Source organism: Protobothrops mucrosquamatus, unplaced genomic scaffold (genome assembly GCF_001527695.2).
Source record: "Protobothrops mucrosquamatus isolate PMUCROS unplaced genomic scaffold, P.Mucros_1.0 scaffold129, whole genome shotgun sequence".
In the NCBI taxonomy this organism is placed as follows: Eukaryota; Metazoa; Chordata; class Lepidosauria; order Squamata; family Viperidae; genus Protobothrops; species Protobothrops mucrosquamatus.
In genome coordinates this window covers 1,486,004-1,502,206 of record NW_015386496.1, presented here as the reverse complement: position 1 = coordinate 1,502,206, position 16,203 = coordinate 1,486,004, and the positions used below count along the sequence as shown (strand labels likewise).

Genomic DNA, 16,203 nt, shown 5'->3' with positions numbered 1-16,203 from the left:
GTAAATTATACAAGGCTATTAGGCCTATTTATATTCTGCTCTTAATATCTAAATTCCCCGGAAAGCTAAACAACTTCTGTGTGAATCACCTTCTAGAAGATTTGAAACCCTTCATTACAGCACTTGCTCAATAGCCAATTTTTGTGTTGCTGCAATAAAAATAAGGCATAACTGGTCCCAAGAATAACGTCTGATATAATTTCCAATCTAGACTCCATTTGTAGATTCTGCTGTTCTATTAGTTATTTTGTTTTAGATGACATGCAGCTCTATTTCACAGACTATCTTAGATTTATACTTGCACAGTTCATTAATATATATATTATTAAAGTAGCATATAGTACATTTTTCTTAAGAGATATTCTGCCTAAACAAAATTGAAGTAGGAACCTGCAATGATACAGAACAAAGATTGATAGACTTATGTAGGAAAATAGCTGCATGACTTTAACCTATTATTCCTAAGCTCTATACTTGGACATCTCCAAAAGGACAACACATATTCAAACAGATTATATTTTATGTAGCAAGAGACAAAACAGGAATATGCGGAAATGTAAAATATTGCCAGGTGCTGGCTCTGAATTTGTCCATAAGCTATTAACTGTAGAAATATACCTCAGACTCAGTGGTGGGATTCAGCCAGTTCGCACCACCTAGGCAGAACCGGTAGCTAATTTTTAGTTGCCCAGGCCCAGAATGGACTTCCGGAAGCGGCATCCACGCAGAGAACCGGTTGTTCACATATTTGAATTTCACCACTGCTCAGACTGAAAAAGATTATGGGAGATCCAATCCCAGTCAGATATAACCTAGAAGAAGAATATAAGAGAGAGATTAGAAAGAGATTCAAATATTGGACTTAGCACAGAGCCTGAGGAATCTGTGGGAAGATGTTCAAGTGTTTATACAAGAGGAAGTTGGAAGCACATAATAAGAGCCAGAATGGAATGTCAGACACACTGGCTATCAAAACAAACTATAGAAATAACTAAGAAAGAGGATGGTCCTAAGAAAAACTAGGAGATTCAGAGAAAACTATGCAATCTTCAGATGATAGATGAAAAGAAATAAAAAGATAGCTCTGAACTCTTTATTGTGTAGTGTAGACAATAGACGAAAATAACTGAGTGGGAGAACAAGAAACTTGTAAGGAAATTAAGTAGACATCACAACGTGTTTATTTGCAAAGCATGAACTTTATGTCCTGGTTGGTGGGATGCAGTATATTGACTTATAAAGTGGTCTCTGAATTAGAGATCATAATTGGCATAGAATAGCATGAGCATGCTAGGGCTTTTGTTGGGTTTTGGCATAATATAAAGCAGGAAATGCTGTATGTAGCACACATGATTAAGGCTAGAAATTTAGTTGGTATTCTTTTTTTTATTTAACAGTATTATGTAAAAGTAGTAGTCCAATAATCCAGGATCTTACTTGTGACCATTATAAAACTGCAAAGTACATGTTATACAAAATCAACCATTTCAGATTCCCGTTACAGCGCAGTGTTTATTTCACAAACTCCCATCTTGTTCTTTTATGGTACCTGTAGTTTTAATTGAAAGTTATCTAATAGGATTATAGTGCAGTTTATATGGTGATGCAGTATGGCAAGCAAAAAGGAAGATTCTGACTTTCCATTTGCTATTCAACTATAATAGCATCAAAACCTTTGTCTTAGTATTAATGTGAAATAGAAGGAACTTGTATAATTAGGGTGACAAATCAAGATAATAAGAGAACATAATGTTATGATCAGGGCAAATAGGATCTATCTCAACAGAGATTTGCTTGATTGGGAGATTATCTAGACCTGAGCATCTATTCTTGACTGCACATCAATATAATAAATTTTAAAGAAATACATAATTTTTCTTTTGAAAATCTATTATACTTAATTGGAAAACAAGAATTTCTGAATTTCTGCTGGTTTAAAGAAACATGTTAACCTGGTTTCCAAGCCTGGTCTCTGGCTCTGCCAATCATATTATAATCAATTGCTTGCACAACATGCCAACATTCTTTCCAGATTCCCTCAGTAGTTTTCCCACTGTAATCTATAGTTATAGGCAGACAAATTGCCTGTATTGTTCCTGAAAACTATCTGGAAGCAATTCACAATTATTTTCTCCCACGATTTTTCCTATAGACCTTGCCTGCCGACCAGTACAACCCTGCTTAGTTGTTTGAAAGCAACAAATTCAGGGAGGGATTACCCAAAAATCCAGAAGTCCAATTTGCCCTAAAGGCAGATATTTGGAAAAAATTCATCCAAATTCTTTGAAATTTGCTGTCTGCTGAGCTTTGCTGGCAATAATTTGCAACTATTTTAACTGCCAACCCTGATGTGCATGTAAATCTATTTCTTTAATAAACATTTGAGCTGCATGCTTTTTTTTTAATCCGCAGTGATCATTCTTTCAAAATGGGAAGCTTTTGAACCTTAATCTGTTCAAAGAAACAGAGAAAGAGGGGGAAGAGTCCTTGCCCAGAGTCCAAGAACAAAGGAGGTGTAATCTGGAAAATAATAAACGAATGCTGCTAGGCAAAGAAAAGAGAACGTCTATTTAGGATTTCTGATAAACAAGAGTGCCAACTCCCACACCGCGCGGTCTTAATTTTCCTTCATCCTGGCTTTCTTCTTCTGTGAAGGCCTGTCAATTATTTTTGCTTCCTTCTGTCCAGGCTGCAGGAGTGCACAAGCAACTGCAACCCTTTAAAAAAGCCCCGTAACTGCAAGCAGCAGCGTTTCTCTCCTACGTCTCACAACAATCCCCCCCCATCCTTCCAAAAGCCTGCAGCACCCAGAATGCTTTTCTTCTCCTAGATCAGGGGTAGGCAGCCTCGGCTCTTTTATGACTCGTGGACTTCAACTCCCAGAATTCCTGAGCCAGCCATGCTGAGGGGAAAGGGAGAGGTTTCCAAGCTGAGCCATGCTGGCTTAGGAATTCTGGGAGTTGAAGTCCACGAGTCATAAAAGAGCCGAGGTTGCCTACCCCTGTCCTAGATCAATTTCCTTGCGCCTGCCTGCGTCACCTTCCTAACACCTCTCTTTGAAGAACAGCTCTCGAACGCTAAAGGAGGGAGAGGCGGGACTACGAATCCCACAATGCAGCGGGAGCTACGACGCGCCTGCGTGGGACGGCGCTCTCCCGGGAAGCGGGTGAGTTTGAAGCTGCAAGGCGAGCTCCATGGAAACCGGGCCGCGGGACATCAGGGTCTGTCGGGCGAGCTCCTGCGCTCCTGGAAAGGGGGTGAGGAGGGCGGCTTACAGGGTCAGGCGGAAGAGCTTGAGGGCGTGGGGGAGAGAAAGCAATAAAGGTTGACTCCAGGCTTCTTTTTGACCCTACGAAGCTCCCGCCCTGCTAACTAATCCCCTTTCGGTCATATCTAGGACTTAAGATCCGCCCTTGCCCGTCCGGCCAGTCAGCTCTTGTCGAGGCCGAAAGAGCTGCCTTTGTAAGTGAAGATGACCGGCGCTGAATCTGGAGCCTCCAGTTGCACGCAGGCTTGATGACTGAGATGCGGATCCTCCCTTGGTAAATCAGCTTTGAAGGGGGATGTCCCGTGCACGGACTCTGCTCTAAAATGATGGCCCGTGGCATGGAGGAGGACTTTCCTCATCGGTCTGTTGCCAATTCTCTGTGCCTTGAGCCCTGATGTGGAGAGTAAGCGCTCTCTTCCTTCTGGCAATGTCTTCAATCGTGTTTTCAGCTGCTGACATAGTGTGGCTCTTTATTAATAACTAGCTGTTTTCCCCGGCCACGCGATGCTGTGGCTCAGTTTGGTTAAATGGAAAAGAAAGAAAGGAGAAAGCGCACGTTTGTAATATGTTTGATTTCACAATGCTTGTCAAAAAAGCATGTTTTTAACCTGTCACAGGTGTGACATCTATATAGTATAGGTATATAAAAACACGCGCGTATTCGAATGCAATGTTGTGTCAAAATTTCAAAGCAATCGGTGGAGAACTTTCGGAGATTTAAGATTTTGAACAAACGAACATTTACATTTTTATTTATATAATATAGATATATAGATATAGATATATAGATATATAGAAAGCAATAGCACCTAGACTTATATACCGCTTCATGGTGCTTTTTACAGCATGATCCAGGAGGCTGTGTTCATGATGGCAAGGCAAGGTTGTCTGCTGGATTTAGCAGGACTTAACCACCATGGGAAAGTGGGCACAACTGACTTTTTTTTGCCGAGCTTTAGGGTGTGAGGAGCCCACCCACATCAACAGCACAATAACATTCTGTAGTGGGTCGATCTTCCACTGGCTGCAGTGATTAAGAGCAATCTTGGTTCGTGTTAAATATTTTTATATCAGAAAAGGAACTTTTTTGGGTCATACAAGAAGTATAAAGTAACGCAGAATAAAATGTCAGTTTTAAGAAAAGGCAATTCTTCTGTAGTCTCTGCATTAAAAACGCCGGCGTTTAGAAGATTGACCCTGCCACTCGTGCAATAGTTTTGCTAAGTTTCTTCTGGGCAGTAGAATGGGTTATTTTTAATCAGTTCTGGATCTTTTTTTTTTTTTTTTTTTAAGGGAGAATGAAAAACTCAGAACTGTCAAATATGCCAGTTTTTAGAACAAGCTGAATTTTGAGTGAATCCCATTGCTTTGATAGAGATTTAATATCAAATGAAATGTATACCAGATCTGGATGGCTCAGTATATCGGACAAAAGGGATGAGTAGTCATGATGTTAGTGATAATGTATCTTTGGAAATAATACTCTGTATTGTCAGTCTCCTCTTTCTGCTTCAAGGCTACGAAAGTTTATAGTTAAATTATTTACTGTAAACAAGAGTAATGTCATAAAAACCACTAGCTGCTTCTCTTTTTTTTCAGAAGTTTTGTTTGAAAAATCTCTACTGGCATTTATTGGCTTGAATTACTTATTGAATTATCAAAAAAAATTAGGAAAACCTATCTTTTTAACTCAGCTTCATGAAAAGAGAGATACTCTATTCCCATATTACAGGATAAGAGTGGACAGGCTCTTGGGGCATGCGTAACCTCCAATCCTCACTCTTGAAACTGCTTCTGACTATAAAAGCTAAAACTTGTTAGCAGTTTCTTGCTATTCTGAGTTGGGAAAGATAAAAATATAGTGTCCTACAGCTGATATTTAAAAGAAAAACCAAGGGGAAAAAACCAGAAATCCTAGCACTGTTTAATTTTTATCACAACTATTCCATTCTCCAGACATGCAAAAAATAGCGTGTGGCAGCTGACTATAAAATTATCTCTTTTCACTACTTTTAAAATATATGTATATTATAAAAACTGTTTAATCATTTCTCTCTGCAGTTATCGTTTATATCTTTTTCAGTGATTAATGAGCTGGTTTTAAGAGCACTTGTAACTACTACCTCTAAATTTAATTGTTTTTAAATTAGATACTAGTTGAAAACTGAGATTGTGATGGCAAGACCAGTAATTTCCCCAATGGATGTCCAACCAACGGCTCCTGAAACCTTTGTTGTGCTGAACCAAAGAATGAAAGTAGTGGAAGAGGAGACAAGTGCACTGTTGAATGATCTGCAGAAAATGGGAGTGAACGGACACAGGTATGATTGAAATGGATCTTGTACAATCCTCGGTATGTCTGCTTAGTAGTAAGTTCCACGGTAATTTCATGAGACTTGTTTTTAGGAAAATTTATTCAAGAATGCAAGTTTAATTCTGAGTTTGCCTTCTTCTGTATTCTTTTCTCTTTCCGAGCTTCATGTTGCTTCTTCCCTTAGTATTTAATTATTAACAGGGTTTTTCTATTCTAATTTAATCTGGCTGCTGAATTAATATAATTTGAGAAATGTGAAATAGTTTTTTGTGGCTTAGATAATTACATTAAACATTGATGAGACGCCAGTGATGATTCCCAACAAATAGGTATTCTTTTGGCCTTTTTCCAGCATGGAACTCTTAGCTTCGAAACACCCGGTGAACTCTGAAGACCACCAGGCCATCAGCCCCGTCCAAGCTCGGACAGCGTTTGTTGGAGCAAATAACTCATTGTGGAGAACTTGTGAAAGTCTGGTGAATCGAATATGCCGGCTGGAGAGTGTCATCCAGACCATAAAACTGAACATATTCCGATTACAAACAGAAAAGGAATTGAATCCAAAGCATGCAGGTATCATAGAAAGACAATGGAAAACTGCAGCAACACACATGCTATTAGAGGTAGTCCTTGACTTAAAACTATTCATTTAGTGACCGTTCAAAGTTACAACAGCACTGAAAAAAGTGACTTATAACCGTTTTCACACTTTCGACCGTTGCAACATCCTCATGGTCACTTGTTCAAAATTCGGGTGCTTGGCAACTGGCATGTATTTAAGACAATTGCAGTGTCCCAGGGTCACGGGATCAGCTTTTGCAACCTTCTGACAAGCAAAGTCAATGGGGAAGCCAGATTCACTTCACCACCATGTTACTAACTTAACATCTGCAGTGATTCACCCATCGACTGTGGCAAGAAAGATCGTTACAGGGGCCAAAACTCACTGAACTGTCTTGCTTAGCAATGGAAATTTTGGGCTCAGTTGTAGTCATAAGTCAAGAACTACCTGTATAACCTTCTTTCCTTTGTGTAGAATCTATACTCTCCACAGCAGCAGTTGCTGGTGTAGCTCGAGAGCTTTATTGGGTAACAGAACAGTATGAATATAATATAGTTATGCAGAAAAGCAATTCATCTCTGTACGATTCAGGAATTTATAGAAGTTTGGTAACAAAGGACCACCATTAATATTTGTGAGGAGGAGCAAAGAATGCAAAGTTGTATAGCTGCATCACACAGTTTGGTAAAACCTGAGTTTTAAGGAACCTCTTTGTTTTTTAACTGTGATCTATCTATCTATCTATCTATCTATCTATCTATCTATCTATCTATCTATCTATCTATCTATCTATCTATCTATCTATCATCTATCTATCTATCTATCTATCTATCTATCATCTATCTATCATCTATCTATCATCTATCTATCTATCTATCTATCTATCTATCTATCTATCTATCTATCTATCTATCTATCTATCTATCTATCTATCTATCTATCTATCTAATCTATCTACCGTTATGTTTCCCATCATAACATAGCGAGTAAATGTGCTCTCAGCTTTTAGCAATCTTGAATTGAGGGATTTCTGAGGACTGCAAAGAGAGCTTGGATAGGCAATTCGAGAGCCCCAGTCAACTATACTTCTGTTTTTATATGATTGGATATAAATATCTTATTACCATCCGAAACAGCAACACAGGATAATCTGTGATCCAAATCTCTAGTTCAGGATAATGCTTTCTATCGAATCATAAGAAGTGTGTTTTTTGGATAGTGGGCAACTTTTTTATCTGATAAACCTTTTGGAGTGCCTCTTATGGGAAGTTTGGGCAATTTTATTGAATATGACTATAATACGACTCAGTTTCTCCCTTACTATTTTGTAGCCAATTTAGAACAGCGGCTGAATACAATACAGGAGGAACACATGGAAGAGCTAAAGGTGCTGCAAATGGAAGGGAGAATGCTGTGCCAGCAGCTGAAGGAGTCTCGAGAAGAGGAAGAAAAAGCCAGAAATCAAGTGCAGAAGCTAAGCGCTGCCCTAGAAATGGCAACTGCAACAAAAGTATAGTTTTCTTTCTGTTGTTTCTTTAATCTCCAGTTTAATGTAAATCATGCTATTCCATTACTGGCCTTAAAAGGAACACTAGGGCTGAATTCACACAATGTGGTAAGCCATGATTTCTTTACTAAGGTATACTTGGCTCAGTTCATTCATCTGCATCAATCATTTTCAAACTACAGTAGCTGGGTCCACATAGCACACTACGCTAGTGCAAATAATTGTGGCTTATTACTTGCATGGACCTTACTTAAAGGGAATAGCTCATAGTATTCTCCTAATAGAAGAGAATATATGTAGCTCAAGTTGAACTGTGGCGTTGTCTCTGAGCTTTCATTACCAAACTAGGTAACATCATCAGTGTAAGTGAGAGGGTTTTGCTCCCTCTTTATATACAATTTTTGTGAGGGATGTGATTTGCCCCTTTGGAATGAATGAAATGTTTGCAGGCAAACAACCAAGCTCAGAAAGCACCAAGGACTCCAGTGTTAGTATTGTTTTCCCCCACTGTTGGTATTGTTTTTCTTGCTATTTACAGAGAGGCCAGAAATCCTATGGCTTTACTTGCACTGGCCAGAGAAATAAAAATGGATTGTCTCATAGTCATTCCACATAGATTGGTTAGGATATTAGATGTATTAATTATATTAGATGAGAGAGAAAGATCAACATCATTCTAACAGGAAAAAAAAATGAAGTGATAGATGTTTGGTCCTGGCAAGGATTCTCTTTGAAGGAGGAAAGTTAAGCAGACTTGAATGAGATGCAGTAGTTGGGATTTGGGGATCTTCAATAAATACTCTTGATTCTTTCAAGTACAGTTGTATATGTTCCTGTTTCCTTGCTCATTTGAAATTCCTTGCTTTTTAGCCCTGTCCTAAATTTTACAGATTTTGTAGCATGTAGTTCCTGACAGATTCCCCAATTCATTATGTGAAGTTATAATACTATTAGGTTTAATGCATTGTGGTACAATCTATCTGATGTGTATGCACATATATCTATTCACACACATAAATATTAAAATCTGTAAAGTTTGGCAATAGTAGCAAGAGGGAATATGTTCAACAATTCAAAATAATATATGGTATTATGAATGCAATGCTTAGCTTTGCTGGCTGAGGAATTCTGGGAGTTGAAGTCCACAAGTCTTAAAGTTGCCAAGGTTGAGGACCCCTGCTGTAGAGGGCCTTCTTAATCTTTGGGAATATGAAAGTAATAAGTCCCATAGTAAGATAGCTCTTCTATTCAGTGAGAGGCTCTTTGGATTTCTAAGAGGCTTCAAAATGAGAAAGGGCAAAAAAATATTCTAGACAGAGTAACACTGACAGAAAACAAAGCAAATCTGAGTGGGCATGGGTATAAATTCAGGTTTGTATCTACATTGTGGTAGCAAAGGTGTTCAGTTCAATTATTTACCTGTCTTTACTGGATTTGTGGAATGATCTGTCCAGTGATGCTCTTTATAATGACCTGGAATTGTTTGGAAAAGGATAGCCGGAGGAACTAGAAATGAGCTGCAGTGACCTGATAGCTAGACATTGTGCAGATAAAATTTGCTTGAATGTAGAAACCAGCTGGACAGAAGTCAAACAATTGGGAGGGGTGATGTTTTCAATGTCATCTAAGAGGAATTTGAGCCTAAGAATCCTGATGAAGAATCCTTGATCAGATGAACTCTATCAACAATGGGCTGGATCCCTACCTTTTTTGGCTGGTGCATGCAATTAGGGAGAAGCTGGACTCAAGTTATGATAAGTACCTTTTTGTGGGAAGTAGAATTGCCACTGTCCTTACTAAGGCACTAGTGTGTGCCCTTTTGTTAAAGGGACCGGCCATATTAGAACAGCATAACCTGGTCTCCAACATCCTTTAGGGGTGTGTGTGAACATTGCTGAGAATGTGGGATGGTATCAGATTTAGCTTTAGATGGGGTCATGCTCCTCCAGAACCTGTTTCTGCTAGAAGAGCAGGTAGAAGCCACGGCAATGAATTTTCTGGGCCAGTACTGCTGGCTGCCAGCCAACCAGATAGCGTGTTGGGGAAACGCAGGCAGAACTTTCAGAAGCAAAGAGTCCTTTTTATAGCTAAAGATGGTCACGGCTTGACCTAGGTCAAGGCTTTGAATCCAATAAAAATGACAAATCCAAGGGAGAAGTTAACAGATGCTATGAGGTGGAATCCAGAGTTCAAAGCCTGGCAGAAGGTGAACGTGACAGAGCTGAGGCTTGAAAAGTTATTCTCAGCATATTCTCTCAGGGATTGAGGCCAATAAATAAACCATGCTGAGCCGTCATCCAGATGTACAGCCGAAGTTTATTACTCATTCGATGCTAGCCTACTTCTTGGACAGTCTATCTGATGTTCAGAAGCCGGCCCTACGATGTTGCATCTTTAAGTATGTTTCTGCTTGGACTGATTGAATGACTCTCAGAATCTGAGAGGCTGTGAATGGTTTCAGACGGGGAGTCCTGCGGGTTAGGTGGACCTGCCTCAGGCAGGATGGAGTTAGTGGCTTCGACTCTACTAGAATCAACGCCCCCTCCCCCACCCTCCAGGACTGTTATCCATAGAAGCCCCTGGTTGTACTTCCTCTTCCTTCTCATCAGAAGTCCAGCAGGGCCATAAGAATGAGGATTTTTCTTCACTTTTGTGCCAATTCCAGCCTTTCCTGGAATGGGTGGTGCAATGGTGGTTATGTCACTTCATACTTGAATTATGTATCTTCTTCTACATGGGACTGCCCTTGAGGACCACTTAGAATCAGGAATGACCTATTGTTGTCATTGTACATCAGTATTTCAAGAACTGCATTGGTTGCTGGTTTACTTCCCAATCCCATTGAGGTTGCTGATCATAACTATAAAGCTCTATATGGCTGGGAGTCCGGTTATATGCAGGTCTGTTTACTCTAAGTAGAATCTGCCTGCCCAAAAGGTTCAGGCAAAGAACGTATACTAAAAGTCCTCAACTCCATAAGGGAAGAAAGCCTTCTTTGTTGGAGTTTCCCTGTTGTGGAATAAAATATCCATAGAAAATAGGACTAGTCCTGGGATATTGGCAGTGAGTGGTCAAAAAAGTCAAGAAGATGGCTGCAATGGTGTGATCAAGGTTCTGCCTGTTTTTTATGTGCCTTGCATCGATAATGCGTATTAAACATAGGTGGTATTTCAGCTACACCTTTGCAGCCCTCTTGATTTTTTTTTTTATAACATCCACGGGCACTTGTGGAGTGTCCTTGTTTAATGAATATAATTAGGACTAGCAATTCCATCAGTAGCCAAAGTAGTTGTTAAGTGAAGTGACCATGCCAACTTACAATGGCAGTTCTAGCAGTCCCAGTTGCATTTGTGATTATTAGAATATATATCTTAAATAGATTAAGAATGTACTTTTTGGAATAATAGGTTTATTTGTATGAAAACTACTATGTAATGGAATGAAGAAAATTGAAGAGGCGTTTTAGATCTGGATTGACTCAATAATTAATCAAGTATGTTAATTTAGTAAGATGATGTTTTTGTCTGATAATATGGATGTTATTAGATATGATAATTAACTGGATGAAATTTGAATCTTGTCCAATGGACCGAAATGATTTAAGGTTTGATATTATCTTGTTATCTTAAAGAGATTGATTGATGGATGGATTAGATATGTATAGGGTAGACTAATATTTTATTTTAATTAGGAGATATATTGTGTAGTGGAAGAAGAAATAAACGAGACTTGTGATAAAATTAAGGATTTAAGAGATCAAGAACTAGAATATATCTGGAAGGGATACCTGAATTGATAATGTGTTTATTTAAAGTTAAATTTGATTATGGTAATTGTAAATTTACAAAGCTCTAAAACAGGTTTAGGATTTATAGAAATTTAAATTAGAAATGGATTATCTTAAATATATTATGCTATTTGAGGGAAATAGAGAGGGAATATTTGATGTATTGATTTGAGTTATTCATATATGGTTTTATTTCTGGATGTTTGATTACCCCAGCACCACGGTGTGTCTTGAGCACTTTGTTCTAAGAATTAAAAAAACAATAAAATTTGTTTAAAAAAAAAAATCACCCCATTTGTTAAATGAAATATCATATGACTGCAATGTGTGACCTCTTTCTGGCTTTCCCACTGACTTTGTTTGTCAGAAGCCGGCTGGGACTGTCACAAATGGCAACCATATGATCACAGGAAGCTGCAACCATTGTATATGCACAATGATTGCCAAGTGCCTGAATCACAGTCATGATCACGGAGATGCTACAATCAGCACCTCTATGAAGACTGGTATTAAGTCACAGTTTTCTGGGCTATTGTAATTTCAGACCATCACTAAACAATGGTTGTTAACTAAGGATTACCGGTAGTCCAAAACATAACATTTTGATTTTCTGAAGCAAGTAAAAACTGTAGCTGTTTCAGAGAGCATTGTGGAATAAATTATGAGTGAAGACTGCTGACAATAACATTGTTTATTGATTACATACTTTGCAATTTATAGAAACATTTTTAATTCTGTTCATATTCCTATATGATTCTATATTGGTGGAACCTGTATGCTGCATCGATTTCATTGATTTAAATGGTATTGAAGTTGCAGGTTCAAGAATGAATTACTGTATTTTCCGGCGTATAAGACAACTTTCTAAACCCTGAAAATCTTCTCAAAAGTCGGGGGTCGTCTTATACACCCAGTCGTCTTATACGCCGGAAAATACGGGTATTCTATTTTATTCCTTTACACATGTGGTTTGGCAAATTACTCATCAAGTTTTCTCTTCCCCCCCCCCTTCTCTTGCTCAAACTCTATATTTTAACTGGAAAAGTTGGGGGTCGTCTTATACGCCCAGTCGTCTTATACGCCCAGTCGTCTTATACGCCGGAAAATATGGTAATGGGAAAGATAGAGATTTGACTACTAAAAAGGGCTTTAAGAAAGCTATGCTGTATCCCATAAATCCAAATGCCAGAGGCTATTGGACCTGCAGACAAACCTCACAGCTAAAGGCTATAAAAAAGTATTTTGAAAAATGTTTGCACATTTTGGTAGAGTTGTCTAAAGGGGCTGTTTTGATCTTTGCAGAGAGATGTAACCATTTCAGCTGGAGAATTGAGAGCAACAAAAGAAAAAATGAACAACAAACTCCAAGAGGTAAGAGCAGAAGAAAATTGGAGAGTAATACATTTTAAAAAGTACTAGATAAGGCAGGGCTATAGGCACAAGGGAATGCATGAGCTGAAGATTCTTAGAACATTCTCCATGAGATCCTGTTATCATTTGGGAAGAGGTTTTCAATTGAAAAGCTAGGTTTATTTTTGCAGAGAAAAGATAAAACCATTTCAGACTAAGAACACATATTTCATGTCCATCAAGTATATTGTCCAAGTCTCTGAATTGTGATTTGCAAGGTGAGACCCCCAGATTTGTCTTCTGTGTTGCCTTTCTACATTACATTCTTTTTTTTCAGATAATGGAGAAATTATCCAAGGAGTCCAGCACAAGGGAGTCTTTGGAACAAGACCAGGTGGTCCTTCTTTATCAGATGCGTGATATGGAAGCAATGGTGGAAAAAGAACGGAAGCAGGTAGTAGATGCCTTTCTGCTAGGATGTGACCAAAGAATGTGCCTGCAGGATGCTGAGGGACTAATATTGACGTGTAAGATTGCAGCAGCATACCATTAAAGCGGAATATTAAATTACTATTGCTGCTACAACCAGGCTTATTAAGACAATTTACTAATGCAAACATTGATGTATAAAAATGTTCATTTTTTCCCCTATGAAGCAGATGGCTGGAAGGCCATCTGTAATGTGCACACAATTGCATACCATTAAGAAAACCTTCCTTTGCCAGCCCTCGATCACCTATGTGTTACTCATATTCATTCAGTTGAGAGTAGTCAGCATGCTGCAATTTGGAAAAACGTATGCTTTATTTGACTAGCAAGAAGTAATCATAGAATATGTCTACTGGGTGGTTGTCCAGCATCACAGTCTACATTACCTGGCTAGTATGCCAGATTTTGACAGAGGTTGGCAATCAACTAAATTTGATCATGAACAAATTCTATGTGTATATTAAGTTTCGTTAGTATAATCCATCAGATACAGGGTTGGCATCAGTCTAAATGATGGGTTTTAGGTCAGCTGTCATTGGAAGTAGGTGGCCATATCTGAAGTGGACAACAAATCCCAGTCCCCATTTTGCAGTTTCCAAATTACACAACCAAAATTTGATGGTAACCCCCAGTGCTTTTTTTCTGAAAAAAAAAAGGTGCTGGAACTCACACATGTCATACAACCCGCCTTGCCTACCCTACAAGGTTCCATCCAAAAAAGGTGCCGGAACTCCGTTCTGGGTGTTCTGTGAGAAAAAAAAGCCCTGGTAACCCCAATGATTTTCAGTGGCATGACTTTCAGTATTCCTGCCACCCACCAAAATCCTCCAAAATTTCCTTAAGCCCTGCCCACCCAATCTTTCTCTTCCCATGATATCACTACATACTATTGCTGCCTTTGGACATTGATTTTTTTTTAATTTTAAAAATGTGGCCATGAGCCAGCATTCAAATCTGCTTTTGAATCATTCTTCAAATTTGTTGGTATTCCCATCCTGATCCTCAGGGTTAATACATGATAATAGCATGATAAGCTATTCAACTGAATAATTTAATTTCATTTAGCTTGTTCATTTTTCATATTTCTTAAATTGTTTTAAGAAATGCCTATATTTTACAGAATGCATGTTTCAAATGCCATTACAGGTGCAAATTCTGCAGCAGGATTGTAACATTCTACGCCATAATATTCAGCTATCTCAGGAGACGTTACAGAAAGAACAAGAAAAGATAGATCAATTGGAGCAGGAATGTGAACATCTTAAAACTGACCTAGGTATTGGAATCAAAGTATTGGATGTTTTCTATTTCTTAAACCAACTCTGGTTATCACTTGATGATCAATGATAGATCAGTTAATTAGAAATGTCTTTAATTGCTGTTTTTTTCTTGACTTCTTTTAAGCTGTAACTGTTTTTCAAGGGAACAAAGGACCAGTTTTGTTGAACAGAGAAAGTATAAGTCAAAGTTCTAAGATAGTTGCACGAAGTTTGTCCCTAGTCAGTGAAGTGGAAGTTATGTTTTATCAGGCATGAAATCCAAACATAGGAAGGCTTGTAAGCAAAAATAAATGCTAGTCCACATTTAGAATGAAACGAATACCATCTGAAAAATTGCTGCTTTTGGGAAAGACAAAAAATTATAATATACTTGAAAAGTCATTCATGAAATAAATGAGAAATTGGTGATTAGCCACTCAATCATAAAGATGAAGATCATCTGGTCCAGTCTGCTGGAATTCCAGTGGTAGAGTATTGTCAAGAAAATAACATCTAAATTTTACTGGAAGGTCTTCATTGAGGGAAGCCCAACGCTCCTCTCGTGAACTGATTGCATTATACATCTGCTATTACCATAATTTTAAAGTAGTGTGATGATGGAACCAGCTACCTAAAGTCTTAGTGAGTGATCTATTTATTTATTTATTTATTTATTATTCGAATTTATATCCCGCCCTTCTCCTTGCGGACTCAGGGCGGCTGACAATCAATTAAAAACACCAATAACAATCACAAAGTTAAAATTAATTAAAATGAAATATTTAAATTGTCTGATTAAAATATGATTAAAAACCCCTCTAAAAACCCCTCTTAAAAATTATCCTAGGCCAGTCCCGCTTGTTGGAACAGCCATGTCTTGAATAGAATAGAATAGAAATAGAATAAAAAATATGGAATGGAATGGAATGGAATGGAATGGAATAGAATAGAATAGAATAGAATAGAAATAGAATAGAAAATATGGAATGCAATAGAATAGAATAGAATAGAATAGAATAGAATAGAATAGAATAGAATACAATACAATACAATACAATACAATACAATAGATATTGGAGGAATAGAGTAGAGTAGAGTAGAGTAGAGTAGAGTAGAGTAGAGTAGAGTAGAATACAATAGATATTAAAGAAACAGAATAGAGTACAGTACAGTAGAGTAGAATAGAATAACAGAGTTGGAAGGGACCTTGGAGGTCATCTAGTCCAACTCCCTGCTCAGGCAGGAAGCCCTATACCATTTCGGACAAATGGCTGTCCAGTCTCTTCTTAAAAACTTCCAGTGTTGGAACATTCACAGCTTCTGGAGGCAGGTGGTTCCACTGGTTAATTGTTCTCACTGTCAGGAAGTTTCTCCTTAGTTCTAGGTTGCTTCTCTCCTTGATCAGTTTCCATCCGTTGCTCCTTCTCCTGCCTTCAGGCGCTTTGGAGAACAGCTTGACTCCCTCTTCTTTGGGGCAGCCCCTGAGAGATTGGAACGCTGCTATCATGTCCCCCCTCGTCCTTCTCTTCATTAAACTGGACATACCCAATTCCAGCAACCGTTCCTTGTATGTTTTACCCTCCAGTCCCCTAATCATCTTTGTTGCTCTTCTCTGTACTCTTTCCAGAGTCTCAACACCTTTTTTACATCGTGGTGACCAATGTATG

At 38.4% G+C, this 16,203-nt stretch overlaps 1 protein-coding gene across 1 annotated transcript in view; it reads left to right on the top strand.

Moving 5' to 3' along the window:
* The first annotated feature begins 3,183 nt into the window (after positions 1 to 3,183).
* The window catches only part of CCDC150 (coiled-coil domain containing 150), a 49,496-nt gene continuing 36,476 nt past the window's right edge, over positions 3,184 to 16,203 (top strand). Inside the window, exons 1-8 of the mRNA XM_015813045.1 lie at positions 3,184 to 3,257; positions 3,398 to 3,542; positions 5,419 to 5,589; positions 5,935 to 6,155; positions 7,476 to 7,654; positions 12,741 to 12,809; positions 13,126 to 13,242; positions 14,424 to 14,553. Coding sequence (XP_015668531.1) covers positions 5,444 to 5,589; positions 5,935 to 6,155; positions 7,476 to 7,654; positions 12,741 to 12,809; positions 13,126 to 13,242; positions 14,424 to 14,553 — 862 coding nt within the window. The 5' untranslated portion in view covers positions 3,184 to 3,257; positions 3,398 to 3,542; positions 5,419 to 5,443. The remainder of the gene's footprint in view (positions 3,258 to 3,397; positions 3,543 to 5,418; positions 5,590 to 5,934; positions 6,156 to 7,475; positions 7,655 to 12,740; positions 12,810 to 13,125; positions 13,243 to 14,423; positions 14,554 to 16,203) is intronic.